Source organism: Leptonychotes weddellii, chromosome 8 (assembly GCF_054177405.1).
Source record: "Leptonychotes weddellii isolate Sample4059 chromosome 8, ASM5417740v2, whole genome shotgun sequence".
In the NCBI taxonomy this organism is placed as follows: domain Eukaryota; kingdom Metazoa; phylum Chordata; class Mammalia; order Carnivora; family Phocidae; genus Leptonychotes; species Leptonychotes weddellii.
In genome coordinates, this window is record NC_138376.1 from 103,008,786 (window position 1) to 103,029,119 (window position 20,334).

The 20,334-nt window shown below is 40.1% G+C and overlaps 1 protein-coding gene across 2 annotated transcripts in view; it reads left to right on the top strand.

Annotated features, from left to right (window-relative positions):
* The first annotated feature begins 6,703 nt into the window (after positions 1–6,703).
* Positions 6,704–20,334, top strand: part of TBPL1 (TATA-box binding protein like 1) — a 33,803-nt gene continuing 20,172 nt past the window's right edge. Inside the window, exon 1 of one of the 2 annotated variants that reach the window (XM_081829043.1) lies at positions 6,704–6,972. In XM_081829043.1, the coding sequence (XP_081685169.1) occupies positions 6,851–6,972 (122 nt within the window). In that variant the 5' untranslated portion in view covers positions 6,704–6,850. The remainder of the gene's footprint in view (positions 6,973–20,334) is intronic. The other variant, XM_081829044.1, reaches the window with a different exon arrangement.

Below are 20,334 nucleotides of genomic sequence, written 5' to 3' on the forward strand. Positions count from 1 at the left end.
CCTAAATCCAATGCCTGGTATCCTTATAAGAGTGAGAAGAGGGGAATTTGAGACACAGACATATACAGAGAAGACAATATGAAGATGGAAGCAGAGATTGGAGTGATGCATTCACAGGCCAACGAGTGCCAAATGTTACCAGGATGCCACCAGAAACTAGGAGAAAGACATGGAACACGTTCTCCCTTAGAGCCTCCAAAAGAAATCAACACTGCCAACACCTTAATTTTGGAATTCTGTCTTCCAGAACTGTAAGAGAACAAATTTCTGTTGTTTTAAGCCATCAGATTTGTGGCAGACCTAGGAAACTAATACACCTTCCAACAACTTGAATGTGAAGTAGAAATAGGAAGGAGATAAAGGAAGAAAATAATTGGTAAATACAAATAAACACATAGATATAATAAGCCAAGAGAAAACATGCAAAGATACTGCAGTCCTCATTTCTGTAATTGTTCACAAGGTCATGATTAGTATCTACAGCTTTCATCTTCCTCTACCCATCTTGTATTTCTCCTACAATCAGCTGGAACCTCAGCTGGTTGGGATTATTGGCTTCAAATTCCAAATCTTCAATTCCAAAAGATCTGAGTCCTCAAACACCCTGCCGTTTATTTTTGGTTGCCATAAATTTTCATTAACCTTCATATTAAACGTAATATTAAGTACTAAGAGGATCCCCAAAGAATCTTCTGGGTTCTAGACTGTCTTTCTTATCTCCACTGTGTGTAAGTAAGCCAATTTCCCAAACAGTGTCACTCTTTAAATATATCATTTCAAGGGTGCTGGGTGGCTCAGTCGGTGAGCATCCAACTCTTGATCTCAGCTCAGGTCTTGATCTCAGGGTCATGAGTTTGGGCCCCGCACTGGGTGGAGCCTACATTAAAAAAAAAAAAAGTATATCATTTCACTAAATGTTTACAGCTTTGGGTAGGGATTTTACTTCTTGCTAATTTAGTTAAATGTAAGAGAGAGTTCAAAATTGCTCTAATTTGTGTGTGACTTTTCTGTATACTTTATTTATATAAATAAATATCTTAATGGTTTCTTTATACATTTATATGATATTTATGCAGTAAATGTTTGGTAGTAAAAAAAATCACTCCAGCCGGTAAATTACCTCCTGTTTTTTTTTTTTTTTTTTTTTTTCGGTTGCAGGGGCATAAGGAACCCCAAACGGCCAGGTGGTAGTCTCATCCTCCGATTTAGCGGAACCACTGATGCATCTCATGAAAGAAGCATTCTCCCCTTGGGGACTAAATTCTCTACACCAGCAGCAAAGTTTCCAGATAAGGGAAGAAAAATTCTGAGTGGTTTATTAGGTGAAATTGTGAGAAGAGTCACTCCTACTGCCATACCTCGATTCAAATTTATTCTGGCTATGTAAGAGAGGGTACCATGTAATGGTCTCCGATTCAAAATATATCCTGAAAGACAGAATGTCATTTTTCCAGGGTGTTGGCTCCCAAGAAGGCTACAGCTGAGTCTTCAGTAAGTCATTTCACTGTTCAGTTAAGCCAGCTGCTTCCAAGTGATGGCCAATGTGGTAAGATCTGTTAATTTCATAGACATGGCCCCATTGCTGCACTTCCTTTGCTGTGAAATGAATTCCCTGATTAGATGCAGTGTTGTGTGGGATGCACTGCGGGCAGATAAACCATTTGGCGAGTTCACAGATAGTGTTGCTGGCAGAAACATTAAAGGAGTAAAGGCAAATCCATTTTTCAGAATATGTGATTATCCCAATAAGGATGAATCTTTGCCCCCTCAGTGATGGAAGAGGTCCAGTATAATCAGTTTGCCATGAGACAGCTGGGTCATACCCTGGGAAAGGGGGCCATATCAAGAACTCAATGTTGTTTTCTGCTCTTGGCAAATTAGGCACTTAACAGTAGTGCCAAGATAAGCCTTGGTTAAGGAGACGTCCAGATTGTTGAGCACATGCATAGCCTGCATCCTTACTAGGATGGCCATTTGTTCAAGGGCCCGTTGAGCAAGCCCTGGATGGCTGGGTAAGAGGCTGGCTGACATCCACAGATAGTGCCATTTTGTCCACCTGATTATTAGCAGTCTCCTCTGCAATGGATACCTTTACTGTGCATCGAAATGGGACACAGATATCATCACAGTTTGTGCCCACTTAGAGAAATTCATCTATATATCTCTTCCCCACACTTCCTTGTCACCAATCTTCCAATCTTATTCCTTACAAATCCCTGTACGTCTAGAAAAACCATTAGCAATTGCCCATTCTGGTCACCCCTCACCCTAGACATGGTGCACAAACAAATATACTGTTCTAATTATGCCCCCTTGGAAGATTTTCCTTTACCACTGACTGTCCTTCAGACCCCTGAGTGGCCATAGGGGAGCCACCTGTGCTGTAGGAAGTAGATTCTAGGGAAGCCTTCCATGCTTCCAGAGCCTGTCAGGGAGGTACACTGGAAGCAGGAAGCAAAGCCCTTTCCTACTTCAACGTCTCTCCAGCCTTTTCTACTGATAAAACTTAACATTCTGATAGCTAGCAAACAAGAATATTTAAAGGATTAAGATCCATCTTCACAGAGTAGACATAAAGTGAATTTGGAACTGGGAGCAATAACTCAATTTCAATACAGTTGCCCCAGCTTAGCTCAGAAACCTGCCTCTCTGCCAATCATTATCACTACTGCAACTCCCATTTGGATGCACATTGGATTGGAGGAAGGTAAAGAGGAAACATAGCTCCCCAAATAAGAGGTAAGGGTACTCTTCCTAAAGGAAGAGAGGTGTTCTGGGCTGACAAAATGATAAATGTTTCCTACATGATATCCTTTGACTGTTCAGTGCATGTATGTGTACACACAAACACACACACACACACACACACTGGTTTTTACAGATCTATAGTTTCTCTTAACATAAAGCAACTATACCTTATGCAATTGAAAATGTGCTTAATCCCTATGCAGTGGGAGGCGAAAACTCAAAGTCACATCCAGCCCAAATTCAGGATCTTTGAGTGTAGTCAATCTTGATAAGGTCCTGATCTAGCTAAATGATAAATAATGCATTTTCCCCCAATGCACAAATATATAGTAGAGGAGATGGGGAACAGGATAACAAAAACTAATGAGAAAGGGCAAAAAGGAGATTCACTGTGCAATGGTTGAGCATATACCATATCCTGTTGGACAAGAATAAGGGTAAGAAGGCTTCTCTTCTCCAGCAGAGAATTGAGATCTTTGGTCAGCCACTCAAAGTGTCAAGGTTTCCTTTATCTATTATCCTCAAAGACCCTGCCTTGGAGAAATAGTGAGAAGGAATTTCCTGGAACCGCTCTGGTAACTGAATTCATCTTCCTGCTGATACCGAGACTGGGATGTTGTCTTTGACAAGCACACCGGTAGAGGCCTTTTGCAAGGACGAAGGCTTTCTGGCAATCCCTTAAAATTTACTTGGCTGTCAGTCAATGTCATTTTGGGGGAAATCCATTAGGTTGTTATCAGAAATCTCATTGAGACAGTAATCTTTGAATAGGGACTTTGCCCTTCTTGTTTCTATCTCTTGGAAACTGGCCTAGCAACTCTGCCAATCACCTTGCATCTTAGTTCATTGTCTTTGCCACAAACTCTACCCGATGATAGGGAGAGAAACAGGCGGGATTGTAAAGCCAGGTTACAGCTTCAGACTCTGTCCCCTAACTTGTGCACCATTCAACTGGTATAATGGGAGAAATTACCTTTTTCAATTGGTAAGGGGGCGCAGGAGAAGATATTTGAGAAGAGTCCTGAGGAATGAGACATCCCTGACTCCATTGCTCTGCTGGGTCTCTGCATTCCTGGTTAGTGTATGAACCTTATGGGGGGCAGAAAATTTAGTTGTTTCAATTGGCAGCGTAGATATTATCTGATCATGATCAATATAGGATAACTAAACCACTGGCAGAAAGGACTCCTCTTAACAGCTATATCAGTAGCACACTCCCATTGCCCGTCTCTTTCAGAATGGCTCTACTGAACCAGTTTGTCTCTCTCATAGCACTAAGGGAGCAATAAGTAGCCAATATATTCCAATAGCTTGATTTTCTTTAACCAAGTTCATAAAGCTAGAAGCCTTAGTAGGCATAGCTATCTGTTGTGAAGAATCGCTGTTTGGTTGTTTTTAGTTAGCAACCCACTGCAGGCACATGCTTTCATAAATATAAAGCTGCATGCTTGGATTCCATATTAATGTCAAATTACTAGAAGTTTTGAAATGCTCCTCTCAATTTCTATACTTATTTCATTGCTGATTTCACTGCAGTTTGCAAACTGGCTTTGGTCCATACACCACATTTTAAGTAGTACTGATCTAACAGATAAATCTCACTATTTTCCCAGCCTCGGTATCAATTTATGTGTAAATGGGGAGTCTTGGTTTGGAACATATACTGTATATTCTAACCTTACCTGGCACCTGAATAATGAATAATATTATAATCTTACCTGGCACCTAAATAATGGAGCATATTCTAAGACCAAGGAAGCTCACAGACTTTATCTCATTGTCTTACTTCTTTCATCATGAAGTGAATTTCTTGGGCCGAGGAATGGTGTATGGGCTAATGTGATAGTGTATAGACATTCAATAGGTCTATGGAGAGTGATGCTTGCAGAAGAATCAAAATCCATTTCCAGAATGTGGAACTGTTGTAGTGAGACAAATCGTTGACAAAAATCGTATGACAAAAGGGATTCCAAAACGATTGACATGCTTTATACCAGGTATCTTGCTAGTCCGCTGAAAGAAAGTTGCCTCATGAAGACCTTAAAATTGGTCACAAGTGCAGGAAAATTGAATTTTCAGCAGTGACACTAATCACTGGATTAGGGCCTTTCCCTTGTTATTCCCTTGGTAAATCAGACCATGTTATGCTACAGCTTAAAACACTTCACTTCCCCTAGCACTTGGAAGAAAATCCAATCTCCTTTCTATGTCTACAAGGCTTGAGGTGTAAGGCCTTAGTCTCTCTCCAATTTCATCGCATGTCATTCTTTCCCTCGATTTGATCAGGATGCCCCATCCACTCTAATGCTCCAGCATAGCAAACTCTTAGCATCTTGTTCCCTCTGCCGGTAACACTCTATGAACATCCCTTCCACTCCCATCCCTTTCAGTTAACAGCTGATGTTACCTCCTAAAAGTCATCTCCCCACTAACATGCAGACATCTTTCCAATCAAACTTCTTGTTTATTTTCTTCACTTACACCTAACACAAGCTACAATTATTTAATATTATTTGAAAATGTTAGTACAGAAATTGAAACAAAATGGAAATTCCATAAATCTACAGGGCTTTTAAATGCTCAGATATTTTTCTGAACAGAGCGGGAAGCAAAAGATCAAGAGGCATTCTTGGAGACCCAATAAATAATAAAATACCCAAATGGTTGCATACTCCCAAATCCTCTGAAGTCAGCTTTCATCTTTTCTCCCAAAAGGACAGTGGCTTTATCATTTTTCATCCAGGAGTCACACCAATCAGAGGCCAGGTACCCATGATTCTGCCTTGTTGCCTTTTATTAAATCAGAGCTGTCCATTGGCCTCATCCAGGGTCAGAGGCTTCTGACTACAGCAACTGAGCTCGGGAACAGAGGCCCGTGCCTGCCTGAGAGTAGGGCTCCGGGGGCGTCTCAGGGTTCTGCACTGCCTGGCGCTCCCCAGGCCGTTACTCGAGTCTCGCTCCTGCCGGTAGCGTCTCTCAGGCCACCCCCCGAGGGCTCATCGGGCCCCAGCGCGGCCGTTCAAACTGGCGAGTGTGCGCCTCCCGGGGTCCCCGGATCATTCCAGGGCTACTTGAGCGCAGAGTCGTGGAAGAGTCTCAGTCCCCAGGCGCCCAGCTTGCGAGTGAGCGCCCTCCTACGCCCGTTGGCCTGAGCCACCGCTCTGCCCAGCGCCCCAGCCCTAGCCTGCAGCAGCCCTCTTCCCCCGTCCATCCTTCCTGGATCTGGCTACACCGCGAAAAAGCCACTGAAGTGCTTGGGCTCCAAAGCGGAGCCCTGGCCACAAACCCAAGTTGAGTAAGGAATAGCGAAGGGAGAGGCGACAGAAGTATGACCTACTCTCCCTGTCCTATCTTTCTATCTATCCATCTATCTATCCATCCATCCATCCATCCATCCATCCGCTATCATCCCCTGCCGCTGTATTTTAGGACTAGAATTAGAATTCCTTAATGAAAGCTTTATCGCGTCGTAAATTAACGCGTTTAACTGAAAAAGCGAAAGAGGACTTTTCAGACAGAAAATGTCTTAGAAAATAAATTTAGTTGTTGAGAACTAGTTTTGCTAATTAAACGGTGGACCTTTAAGTTGAATGAGCTAACGAGAAGGTTCTACGGTTTTGACAAAAAAATTTAAAGTCCTTTTATATTATACTGTATGCCAGGAATTACGTACTTAAGTTTAGATATCAGCTAAAAATGTATAAAGGTCACGCAGTTTTTTTCGAAATCTTTTTAGACGGTCCTCAAGCAAAATACGTCCAGCCCAATTACAGTCCCTGCCCCCAAAACCCGGACGTCGCCAAGCCCAGGAGCGGGAGGGGCCTGCCTCGCGGGACGAGGAAGGAGGAAGGGAAAGTGGGGAAAGGGGCGGGGGGAAAGTGACGGGAGCAGTGAGAGCCGGAAATGACTGGCTAGCGAGGAACCCAGGGGCACCCTGTCCGGCGGCGCTCTAGCCTCCGCGCTCTGTCTCTATGCTCCCCCCGCGCCTGGTCTATTTATTGTCGCGGGGAAGAAGCGGCCGCCCAGTACCCGGAACAACAAAGCACGAAAGACGGAGCCCGAGCCTCGGGGGCTCCTAGCAACGGGCCGGGGCGGGAGTTCCATGGAGACTGGGGAGCGCGCCCGCCTCATCATCATCCTTGTCCTCCAGCTTATCCTTCGCGTCCGACGTAACCGGCAGCACTGCTGCCGCCGCGTTCTCTGCCGCCGCCCCCTCTTCCCACGGTAACCCCGTAGGCGACCCTGGGCGGTGGGGAGCGCGGGCGACTGGGTGGCCTGAGTGCCGGGGGTGGTGTGTGAGAGCCGGGCCGTGCTGTGGGTGGGAGGTGTGGGGGCGGACGACCCAAGGAGAGGAACTAAGGTGGGGGCAATTGGTCCGGGGGCCGAGGGAGGGTCCACTTCTTAGGAGGACAGGGTGATATTTGGGGAGCTCATCAGGGATAACGGCGTGGGGGCGGGGCGTCCCTGCCTGCGAGCGTTATTGAGCAGGGTGTAGCATAAGAAAAGAGGTATTTTATTTTTCGTGTTAGCCATCCCTAGGAAAGACAGGAGAAGGGTGATTTCCCATCCGTCTCTGTGAAGCTCTCACCCGGAGAAAGAAGGATCCTGCAAAGATGCTAGGGGTCCATTGCTAACCAGAAAACTTCCAGCGGCCTTTGCCGCGGCGGGAAGGCTCCCAAATAGCACCTTCGCGGGTCCTGGTGCTGGCAATGCCAACAGCCCCGCTTTATTATTATTATTGCTATTAACCAAGTTAGGTTTGATGAAGAGTCTGGAACTAAGGAAGATAAAATGAATTGTGGGTTGGGCTAAGCAAGGATAAGAATTGGGATAAGCGCTTAATGATAGCCACTAAGAGCCCTAAAAGTAAATTTAATTGGGAATGACGGTTTTTAAGACTCCTTCTGCAGAGATGTGCATCTGCGGGCTCTGTCAGTGTGCTCATTGCAATAAGACTCACTGCAGCCAGTCCACATCTGTGAGCTCTCTGGCTGCATCTGTCACCTGCAGTTCCAAAGCGACACTGGCAGTTAACCAGCGTGGGCTTGTGTATTTAGGGTTAAGAACAGTGCCTTAAAATTGGCTCAAGGAAAAAAAAAAGAAAAAGGAAACAGGCTTGGTTTGGTTTTTGTGTGAGGAACCAATTACAGAATCCCTGAGAAAATTGAAAAAGATAAATGTAAGGAAAAGACTTAGCTATTGGAGCATAATCTGCTGTCTGTTAAAGTTTCAGAAAATGGCAGTTCATTCGAATGGAGAAGGGACTTTTATTGATATCTGTTCTGAAGAATTATTCACAATATGATAACGTCCAGTTACATATTTATCAGCTTATATTACCTTTTTATGCTTTACATCACTATTTAATGGTTTTATACTTTCCCAAATCATTCCAGGTCAGTAAATGAGGTTTCCCTGTGGCATACTGAAAAGGCTACATATACCTACTAGAGAATATCATTTTTGTGTCCAGTGAGAATAAAGCTCTTTATATAAAATCGAGGATTAAAGATGAAAATAAAACTGATAAGTCAGAGAGGCAATTATGTCAACCACAGCCTCTGTTTGTCTCCGCTTGTTTTTTTTTTTTTTTTTTTTTTTGGTTAAGCCTGGCTTGTCTTAAAACAAAATGTGTCATCCTTATCCCCAGCCCCCTCTTTTCATACTCTCTGCCATCAAAATCAGAAACTGTAATGATCTGCTACTAAGTGCTCTTGATTGGTTGACTGGTGCCAGAATAGAGTTTTTAACTCAGGCATTTTCATGGAATTGAGATGAATTGAGGTTCAGTGTCTCTTGTTAAAGGAAGTTCACGGAGGTGCAAAGAGGTGGGCAGTTTCCTTTAATGGGAAGTATATACATTGGGAAACTTAAAATTGCATTTTAGGACTCCTCAGAGGAAAAGCACAGTATTGTCACCTTTAGGTGAATGAATCAAGACTGTTGTTTAATCTTTTCATAAAGCTGTTCTTCTGTGAAGGATATCCTGGGGGATGACCACACTTGAGGCTGTTGGATGTTTAGTCCCAAGATTTTCATAGTGCCTATGAGACTGAGTGAATTTCCTCAATCTCAGGGTTGCCATCATACTCCCTTCACCTAGACCTATTTGTGTTTACCTCTATCCCTTCTGTGTTAGAGTGGGGGTCAGGCCCTAGCTTCCACCTTTAGTAACAGTCCCAATTTCTGCGTTCCCTGCTCTCTACGACAACATTCCCAGTGTTGGGTGGTGTTTTAGTTCCTCTCCTTATTTAATCATGTCAAAATGATTTTTTGTGCTATTTGTATTATTTGTTTCTTATGGAGTTTTCAACATATGGGGTTGGCCTATACATCTTTTTCATTAATGTTACTTTGTTGTATTTTCCTTCTGTATCCCTCCCCTTTATTTGGAGAATTGGAGTGGTCATGTCACATGTCTGTATTCATTCTATTTGTGCAATACAACAGGTTAGGAGCCTCATGCCAAGACTCAAAAGACTGTATTGAAATAAGGCATGTACGAAATATTGTAACTTTTCAGAATTAAAGGTGTTTTAGAAGTTCACGTGGCAGTATTATAACTGTAGACATAGTCACTTTTTTAAAGGTAAGAGAGTATTGTAGATTTTACTGCGTGCTTTTAATTGAACCTAAGATTTTCATAATTCTTATTCTAAAACACTTTTCTTAACATTAGTCTTTTCTGATTATTTTTGCATCTGAATATTTGACTGAAATTAGATTTTGCCAAATTTGAGGGAACAACTGAAGTGATTTCCACAAATTTTTCTTTATGTGGAAAATTTTTGTCTCGAAATTTTTGTGGATGTATGGTAGTTCCCTGTTTATCTGTGGTTTTGCTTCCCATGGTTTCAGTTACCCCTGGTGAACCATGGTCTGGAAGCAAATGATCCTCAGAATGTTAATAGTAGCTTAACACTAGGTCACAGTGCCTACATCGTTCATCTCACTTCATCTCAACACACAGACATTTTATCATCTCACATTATCACAAAAAGAAGGGTGAGTACAGTACATGAAGATATTTTGAGAAAGACCACATTCACGTAACTTTTATTGCAGTATATTGTTATAATTGTTCTGTTTTATTATTGTTGTTAATCTCTTACTGTGCCTAATTTATAAATTAAACTTTGTCATAAGTATGTTTGTATAGGGGAAAACGTACTATGTATAGGGTTTGGTATTACATAGTTTCGGCATCCACTGGGGTTCTTGGAACATATCCCCCACAGATGAAGGGGACCTACTATATACATATATAGAATGTGCAGAATTTGCTCTAAAGTAGAACAAATACATGTGCAATATGCAACTGAATATTTTTAGAGTGTTATTTCTTATGGATGTGGCACATCATTTAAAATAAATATTGTATAATCTAGTTGAGTGGGTGTCAGTGTTGTTTTTAGGTGAAGGATGTCTGTAATAATCTGGTGATTGATTTCCTTCTGTTGCATCATCGACTATGTGATGAAATTACTATTGCTTTGAAAAATAAAATTTAAATTGACTTTAGAAGAATTTATAGTAGAGTATTTCCACAGTGTCTCTAACCGAAAACCTGTAGTGCTTTGAAAATATAGCTGTGTTGTGACATTTAAATTAAAAAACAAGGATTTCCTGAAATTTATATTTATATTTGTTGCACCCTTTATATGCCTGATGCCACGTCAGGTATGTACAGCTGGATGAAAGGTGTTTCTTTTCAGGTGCTTTTTGTGCACTTGTAGATAGCAGAGAAATGCTGTACATGAATACCAAAACATGACACACAAATGTGGATTTTATCTTTTTTTAATTTTATTTTATTACGTTATGTTAGTCACCATACATTACATCACAAATGTGAATTTTAAATCCTTTGTTACTTTGGTGCTGTTGGTGTACAGATTTCATCATGCCTGCTAAATTAGAAGTTTCTCGAGGATCGGGACCATGAGTTGCTGTCCTATTGTATATTAACGTCATGCATGTGTGTTCATATTTGAAGATTAACATTTTAATAAAAGGATGTATACATATTTATTCTTCCACTTCAGGGAGTTGTCTGGTAGATGAGGGGAATCTTTCAGATATCTAATCTAATTAGTAATCTAATTCTTGTTGCCTACAATTTCAACTTTTTTATGCTGGCTACAAGTTATAAGCAGCAAAAATTTCTCGTACATGATTAGGGCCTTTTTTTTTTTTTTAAACCAATTCAGACGATAAAAATAATGATTTACTGCCTTGAGTAGATGCAGTCTTTTCTTTTGTCCCAAGAATACCACCTTGAGCAGTTTCAAAAAGGAGAAAGTATGTGTGTGTTTGAGGTCTTTCCAGGCCACGTATGCAAATTTGACTTTTGTATTGTGATACAGCCTTTTATTAAGTAGGGAGATGGAGTGTGTGTGTGTGTGTGTGGTTGTGGAAAAACCAAGATTCCAGAAGTATGTCATTAATGAAAAAGAAACAGGTTGTATCAGAAATTATATTCATCTGGTTTTATCTTGTGACTGGTGATAAAATTCAAGGTTTGGTTTAAGTGGCTTGTTTTGTATGGGAGACATGCTGCTAGGGATCCCATTAAATGTTAAAAAATACAGTAATGTAAATTTCAGGACAGTTCAGATCGGCCTTCATGCAAGAATCAATAATGAAACTGTTTAAAATTTCACCAAAAAAATGCAGCACAAAAGTTTGGCTGGCGACTTTGACCACACAGGATTCATTCATCAGTCAAGAGTATTGCAAATCAGAGTGGATGTTGAGTTTTCTCAGGACATGTGTGGATGACTCTTAGTATTTTAAGTCGAAAATTTTTTATTGATTAAATAATTGCAAAGAATCAGGTGCTAACCTCCTTTTGCTGATAAATTACAGGTATTTTCATTGTGAGGCAGAACATTTTTGATCAAAATCAGTTATGCTTTCTTGGGATTAGGGTTGATACAACGCTTAAGGGCATGGACTCTGGATACAGGTTGTCTGTGTTCAGCACAGTGGTTTTCTGCTTCTTGGTGATGTGGCCTTGAGCAAGTTATTTCACTGCCTGGATTCCCCAGTTTCCTCAACCACAGTATGGGGTTAATATTAGTACTAGCCTGGGGGGGTTGCTGTGAGAGCTAAGTGTAAAGCACCAGAACAATGCTCAGCATAGTGAGCTGAAAAACTAGTAGCTGATGCTCCTAGCAGCCTTACTAGGCAGCACATTAAAGGTGAACCGGCTGTATGCTTTGTTTCTTCCTTCTGGGGACTTTCTATTAAAGCATTGGAATTCTTGATTTGCGATCACTGGCTGTTGGATTCATCTCGGCTGTTAGGTTTTGGGGGGAGGGAAGTACTTTGTTTTAATTTTGAATTATCACACAGGCATCTGGTTATCACTTACGGCAGATGGACTAAGTAAAAAGAGACATCTCTGTTTCTTGGAAAAGGAAGGCCAACAAAGCCTGGTCTGGCACCACGTTGCAGCTATTGAAATGCTATTACCCTGTGGACTTGACCGCTTGTTTTGCTGTATGGTGCTTCTGAATAAAAGGAATAGACCCCAATGGTTTCATTTAGCAGAGTTCGTCTTTCTTTAGAGGACACTATTTTTGCTTGTATAACCTGAAATGGTGGTAAACTCGAAACTTGTTGGTGTCTTTGTCAAGCCATTTAACTTGAGTTTTCTGTGTCACTATAAATGTTGTACATAGTAGCTTTTTTGTAATTTTAGAAGTAGCTGAAACTGCTGCTCTGCTCCAGTAATTCAGGTGGCTCAAGAGTGACTGCATACGATTGGAAAATTATTTGTTTATGGTAAGGCTGACACCATATACTGAGGCTTACCTAATCAGGGGAATAACTTGTTAATTGTGGCTTTGTTTAGGCTGTTTTTGAAATGGTTCGCTTTTTAAAGTTAAGTCCAAATGTTTTAGTTTAGTTATATGGACACTTGAAACTGATGACAGAAAATAAATGTTTCTGCCTTTTCATTTATACAATGAATTGCAAACTGTTCTTTCCCTTTTTGGCTAATATCCAGCTCTTGGTTTTTAGCTGAAATAATATTTTTATAAAATGTGTATTACAGAAGTTTATATAAAACATACTATTAAAAATATGTTTTGCTTTAATTGTACAGGAGTAGAGTTTTACAACTCTTTCTTCCATGTTGTGCTGTTTTTGTTGGTTTTAATTGGTTTTTATACCTTTCCCCACTAAGAAAATTGGCCAGTATGCTTGTATTTGGAGACGTGGCTTTTGTTTTCCTGTTTAAAGGGAATGAAGTCTAGTAGATATTGCTGATTTAGTTGAGTAATCACTATGTTGGCCAGATTGATTTAGTATTGATAAAGTATTGTTAACATTATTCCCATAGCCATCATGGATTCTGAATCTGAAAAATACTGAGATAAGCAAAGAAATGGTCATGGCTAATTCACTGATATCTATACAGATATAGATATATTGATATATACATACACATTTACATATATCCTTTAATTTTAGATACTCTAAGGACTGAAGTGGGAAATTTTTACAAAAACAGTCTCCATGGTGTCCATGTTGCCCAGAATAAAAGCCTGTTTTGAAATAAAGGTTTGACTAACACATTGTTAATGTTTCCTTATGTTCTTTCCACCCCACTTTCTTAGGGACAGGTGTTGCTGTCCTTGAGATATAAAGACAAAGCTAGTGTGTAATCCAAAAGTACAAATATGAAGATGGGAATTTGGTTTTTGACTATGGTAAACATTTACAGAACCCATCATTGTTTGAACCTCAGCTAAGATTCATGAAACCTGAAGCTTTTGTGGAACAAGAACCACCCCATTCTTTTTAATTTTCCACATACTTTCGTTGAGCAACAAAGCCTTTTTTTTTTTTTCTTACCAGCTTATGGCTAAAGTGAGCTTCTTGACTATCTCCAGTTATTGTATGCATGTGTAACCTAGTGACGTTGTAACAAGCATCCTTTAACTGCTCATGGTGGATTGACCATATCCCAGGACCTCCGCTGGTGGCAGGTGAGGGTAGATATGGAAGGCACAACCAAGCTGAAGGCAAAGTCACCAGTTCATTAGACCTTCCTCAGCATGAACTTGGTATGCTAATCTCAAAGGTACACTAGATTTCTTAACGCAGTTCTCTACTCCTTTTTTGGTAGTGATGGGGGACCTAAAGTATGTGACATAGCTCAACAGTTTGTAACTGATAAAAAGCCATGGGAATAACACTTTTATCATCATCTCAGCATATTGCTAATGTAAAGCTTTATGTTAGTATAGCAGAGAAAACCTTTAGCTGACCAGTGGTCTTGAAAATTCTGCTTTAGTGCATAGTACAGTACTGCTTGGATAATTGTTCAATTTGTGTGTCCATTAAGAACATGTGCCTTTTAATTTACTCTTTCTAGGCTTTTTGCTTGGGGCCTGTTAAATTGGAAGAGTTTCAAATGTCTGAAGTTACATTCTTAATTTGTCTTTTGTTATATCCTCACTCTCATTTCCTAAAGAAAGGAACGATGGCTTTATCATCATACCCATTCAGTTGGATGATTGATGTGTGCTGAAAGTAACTGACCTGTTAGCTAGTCTCTAACCAGCTATCATGGAATGAATTTAGGATATGGATGTGTAAGGATCCTTGGGGTTAAAATGGAGAATGTAACTCTTAGGAGAAAGGGAAGGGAATATGTACATCAAAAGTGCTGAGGATCTGTATGTGTCTTTTAATTAAAACAATTCTTTCCTTACGTCAGAAACCTGTTTCTGTATTTGTAAGAGCTCCTGAAACACAATTACCTTTCAGGATTTGGGGGTCTAAAGTAATTACCAATAATAACTTGTTAGGTGTAGGAACACTAAGCAGAACATACCAGCCAGTTAAAAAAGGAAATAATAGGATGCTGCTAGAGAACTTGAGTGGTCTGGGGCTACTAAGATTCTTATTTGAAATCGTGAAAAATGTCTACCCTTCCTACTTATTCCCCAGCCCCATAATTCTCTCTTTTAATTGTCCTTATTCATTTAATTTAGCAACTCTTTATTGAGTCAATGACCAAGTGCCAGCTAAACCAAATTCTAAGGACACACACTTGTACTAAACAGTTCTCTTCAAGGAGTGCGGTGCCTACAGTCTAGCACACGGTTATGGTACAGACGGTACCTTTGAGCGCCCTCTGCTCGGAGTCCCTCTCTCAGTGTTTCGTGACTGGTTCCTTATCCCACAAGATCTCATTTTAATAATTTGTCTTCTCTGAGGAAGTTAAGAAGCCTGCCTGCATCATTCCCCCTAAAGTTTCTCTCGTGTCATCTTATTTCCTTCATAACCTAGATCACATTCTCTAATTGTTTTAATTGCATATCTGTTTGTTGTCAGATTCTACAGCTGCCGTGAGCATGCCTTACCTGACCATTTTGTTCTGAGCTGTATGCCCGGTGTCTAGCCACGGTGCTTGGTTCACATCAGTTGCATATTCAGTGAATCCAATTACAAGTACGAACGAGTCTGTTGAAGCAGGGAGGAAAGGGCATCCTGGGCAAATACAAAATTAGGAAAAGGTCTGCTCTTGCAGGAGAAATGGTAAAAAGTTGAGATTGTTAAGCTGTGTTGGAAGTGGAAGATTAGGTTACAAAAGGTAAATTGGAGACTTAGAGCTCACTGCATTCCAAGCCAAGCAAGCTAGATTCTATTTTGTCCGTGCAAGAGAGCCAAGAGACTTTTCTTTAAGCAGGGGTGTGGCACAATTAGGAAGATAATTCTGGTAGCTTATTTGGTAGATGGACTAGACTGTGGGGACTGCAGGCAGAGTTCCGTTAGAAGGCAGTCGCCATAAAGACATGAGAAAGCCTAAAATAAAATGCTGATGCTCTGGAGGCAGAAAAGAAGCTAGATGACAATTTTAACTGGGTAAAGAGAAAAAGAAGAGCTGAAGGATTATTCTGAAATCTGATTTAGGTGTGTGAGTGTTGGAGGGTGGCTCCATTGACTGAAATTAAGAATTAAGGAGACCACAAGTATTTCTGAGGGGACTGATTAATTTTGGATATGTTGGTTTAATTTAATAAATATGCCAAACAGCCTGTTAGGAATATGGATTCAGATCTCTGATAGGTTAGGATTGATGTAGGAGCCATAAACTCATAGATAACAATTGAAGCCTGGAAAGCTTAAAGAAAAAAAAGGATTTATGGCAGTGGTTTATAACCTTCGGGGATCCTAAACTCATTGAGAATATGAAAAAAAAAAAAAAAAGGCCTCAGGTATGCATCCAAATTTGTGTGTATACAATTTCAAGGAGTTCCTCACCTCTGGAACCTATTGTTGAGCTTTTCAGGGACTGTCATGGATTTCAGTTAAGTACTTCCAGTTTAAGGAGCAGAAAGAAGTATTTGAGATGACAGGAGAACATAGGAAAGGTGTCTCAGAAGCCAGAAAATAGGGGATGGTAAGGGAGAATTTTGAGAATCAAGAGTGCCCGGTGTTTTATCTTCTGGAGAGGTCCAGTAGGAGGGAGTTTCAGCTATGACGTCAGATTCAGCAGTGAACTTAGTAAACATCTCATACCATGCTGAGGACAAGGTAGATTGTGAAGGTTTCATGCGTGAATCAAGTTGAGGAAACAGTGCATGGTAAACAGAGTGCAGAAGTCTTGATGTTCTCTAATGATAAACAGGCCTGATATGAGAATAGAGCCCATTTTAAGGACCTGCTGAAAGGGAAATTCCATTATTTTGATGACCTATTGTGGCGTTTCAGCCCAGTGGCTCTCAACTGGCTGCGCATTAGGAACAACTTAGAAATGTTTTAAAAAATTAGGGCTCTACAAAGGTTAGTTAATCAATATCTCTGGGGGTTGAGGCTTTTCATAGTGTTTATTTTGTTTTATCTTTTTCTTAATAGTTAAGAACTAGTGTTCCAGTCAGACAACTTCGTTATCACTCTTAATGTTCTGTGTAAGAATCCTTTCTTTTACTTGTATGTTATCTAATTATGCAGCTTACTCTTGTGCTATTTTAAAATATTTTTAGACTTCTCTCACAGACCTTAATTTCCAGTTTAAAAAATGTTACGGCTTTCTTCTACTCTTTAGCTCCGTTCTCCATACTGACAGTTTTTGAGTGACACGGCCCCCAATTATTAAAAACCTGACAGCTCTGAGAAAAATAAGGAATTCTTAATGGTGCTTACATGTGGAAAGATTAATTCTCTAATCCTGTTTGCTTTTTTTAAAGTGTGTTACTTTTTTACGAAGTAGTAAAAACTATTTTTTACCTAGAAAAGTTTGAAGTCTGTATACTATTTTCCCACAGTTAACTTACTTCATAATTCTACCTTCCTTTTCTTAAAATGGCAGTCATGCACGACATAGACCTTAAACAGGTTGTCTACACTAGAGCACACAGTTTATATGAAGGGTAAACCTGTAAAAGCAGTTGAAAGGAAACTGTCAAAATAGAAAATTTCACATGTTGTGTTTTCACCTTGCCGTGCTTTCTCTTGATTAAATTCTTCATGAGCTGTCAGCATTTGAGTTTGAGCCCTGTATTCCACTCCTGAATAAAAATCAGAATACAGAGAAGTTTGAGCTTTATGCATGCCAAGCCTGACACCAACCAGACAGAAGCTGAAAGAGGGCTTGTTTGGTTTGTTAGCCACCTAGTGAGTTCACATGTACACTTACAAAGAAAATAATAATCTTTTTAAAAGTATGCGCTTTTATTATCTTATTATCAGGTAATGGCTTGATTAGTCTCAGAAATTGTAGCTACTTGTGGGTAAGTTAGGACAAATATCAAGATTCTCTATAAGGCGATAAACTTACTAGTTTTTGAAATGATAGCCCATAATATGGGAAAATATAGACATATAAGACCTGCTGGAGAAAATTGATGCCTTACAAGTGAAATGAAATGAACATAATAAATTTCACTTAGAAATGAACATGATAAACAGTTGTGTTATAATTTAATTTCTAAATGTCACTCTTCTGTCTACCTGTGTTTGCCAGTACCTAGCTAAGTAAAAGTTAGCAAAATATACATTTTGTAATATGTAAGAGACTTGTTCAGATTCTTTTCCCCTCTTCCTATTCCCTTTCTCCCCTAATCCCGCTCCCCCTGCCCCAAACCCCCCACAATCAACACTTGGTTTGAAATGATTCCGTTATTATTGGGGATTTAAAAAAAAAAAAATCACTGCTAAATTTATTTTTTTAAATACTAATTTCACTTACTAGATACATCAAAATTATATTCCTTATTTTTACCCCCTTGCTTTTAGACTTGAAGGAACATGATCTGTTTTTGTGTTCCAGAGCTTAAGGACCACAACAAATAATTGGAAATCCTTTCCCTTTTTGAACATTTCTCTATTCATGGAAGAGGAAGCAAGGAGATTATAATTGTAGCAATGAGGATAGCTAAATATGAATGCTTACCGTGTACAAGTACTGTACTAAGTGTTTTGCATGAAATGTCAACTTTTGCAACACTCTGTGATAGGTACTGTTACCTGCCTTTTTTATAGATCGATCAGGACATTGAGGCACAGAGGCATTAAATAACTTACCCAACACCACACTACTGGTAAATGGTAGAGTCTGGATTTAACCTAAATGATCTACTGCAGAGTCTAAGCTCTTACACTTTTGTGTGTGTGTGTGTGTGTGTGTGTGTGTATACTGCTTTTTGATCTCAAGCTAACAGTTAAGCTCTTGCAGACATTTTATTGAATGTGTTTGGTGTCTCGGGAACTATGCTAAGGCTTGGGTACAAAAATAAGTAAGATTTGATCATGTGTCTGAGGAATCTATTGTCTACCAGGGAAATATAAATAAATAGGAAGTTTAACTATAGTGTGGGAAAATGCTGTGATAGTGGTTTGCGTAGCAACATGGTAATGGGACTCAGGAGTAGGGATACCCTGGCTCAGTGTTAGGGATCAGATGTCTTAGTTCCTTTGATTTCTTATTTTACCCATCATGGTTTTTTAATTTTTTTAAGATTTTATTTATTTATTTGACAGACAGAGACACAGCAAAAGAGGGAACACAAGCAGGGGGAGTGGGAGAGGGAAAAGCAGGCTTCCCGCTGAGCAGGGAGCCCAATGTGGGGCTCGATCCCAGGACCCTCGGATCATGACCTGAGCCTAAGGCAGACGCTTAACCGACTGAGCCACCCAGGCACCCCTATCCATCATGGTTTTAATTACCTTCTATACTAGGGTTTTCAGGTTTTCACCTCTAATCTAGACTGACCTGTCCTGAGTGATGGACTCTTATCTGATTGTCTGCTCTGGACCTTCCTTTGGATGTCTCACAGGTTCATTCAATTCAACATTTCTCCAACAGAATCCTTACCCCTCTTTCTTTTCCCATCTCCTCTGCAACGTGCTCTCCCTCCATTGTTTCTGTCTCAGTAAATAGTATCTTAGGCCACAAACCTGGAGTCATCTTCCATCTCCCATTTCCTCTTCCCCATATCAGCCACAAAACTCTGTTCCCTCATCTCCCAAAAATGTCAGTCTTCTGTCTACTTCTTTCCATCTTCATCCACCCTGGTCTCCACTGCTGTCCTCTCTCACCAGGACTGCTCCACTAGACCCTGACTGAGTTTCCTGACCATTCTTATCATCCAGTCCATTCTCCCATTACAGAAGTACCAGTGATATATTTTTAAAAAGCAAATACTTCATGTCATTTCTTGTTTCTCTTTTAGTTCCCCATTGTGAAAACGTGAATGCGAAAATCCTTAATATAGCCTAGAAGGCATGATTTGACCCCTCCCTGCATTTGCAGCCCAGTCTTGTGCCACTCTTTCTACTCTAGCCATGCTGGCCCTTCTTCATGTATGAATAGTTCATAACTCTCAACTCACTTCAGAGCTGAGAACACCTGCTATTCCCTCTACCAGGTCTTGTTCGTGCTGGAGCCCTGTCCCCTAGCAGGAGGCCAACTGCTTAGATAGCCAATTCATTGTTAGGGAATTGGTTGAATGAAAGTGATGCTGAACTATAGAACAAATAGGAGTGAGCCAGGTGAAGAACTTTAGCAGAAGGAATAGTATAAGCAGGCAAAAGGGTTAATATTCTTCAACATATAAGAGCTTGCATAGATCAGTAAGGAATCTCAGAAGGAAAATGAACAAAGGATCTGAGACAGTTAACAGAGTAAATATGAGGAGTAATATTTTACAAGCTCACCCTCATTAGTATTTAAGAGGTTCACCCTCACCAGTTATTTCAATTTTGCTTTCTCTCATATCTCAGATTGCCAAAGATTTTGACAAAATATTTTGTTGAGTGGACATGACTGCATATACATGTGATCTCAATCTTGTTTAATATGCAGATAAATAGAAGGATTCAGCAGCCTAGAGACATGTGCCTATATGAGCATAGCGAAAAAAAAACTTAGTAATTATCACTGTAGTAGGACTATGAATGACTTGTTTTTGAGTATTTTTTATGTAATCAGAAAATTATATCTTCCTTAAAAATCATATATTAAAACCATTTATTTGAAATACTAAGAAATCTGTCCAGTGGGTGCCTGGGTGGCTCAGTCAGTTAAGCGTCCGACTCTTGACTACGGCTCAGGTCATGATCTCA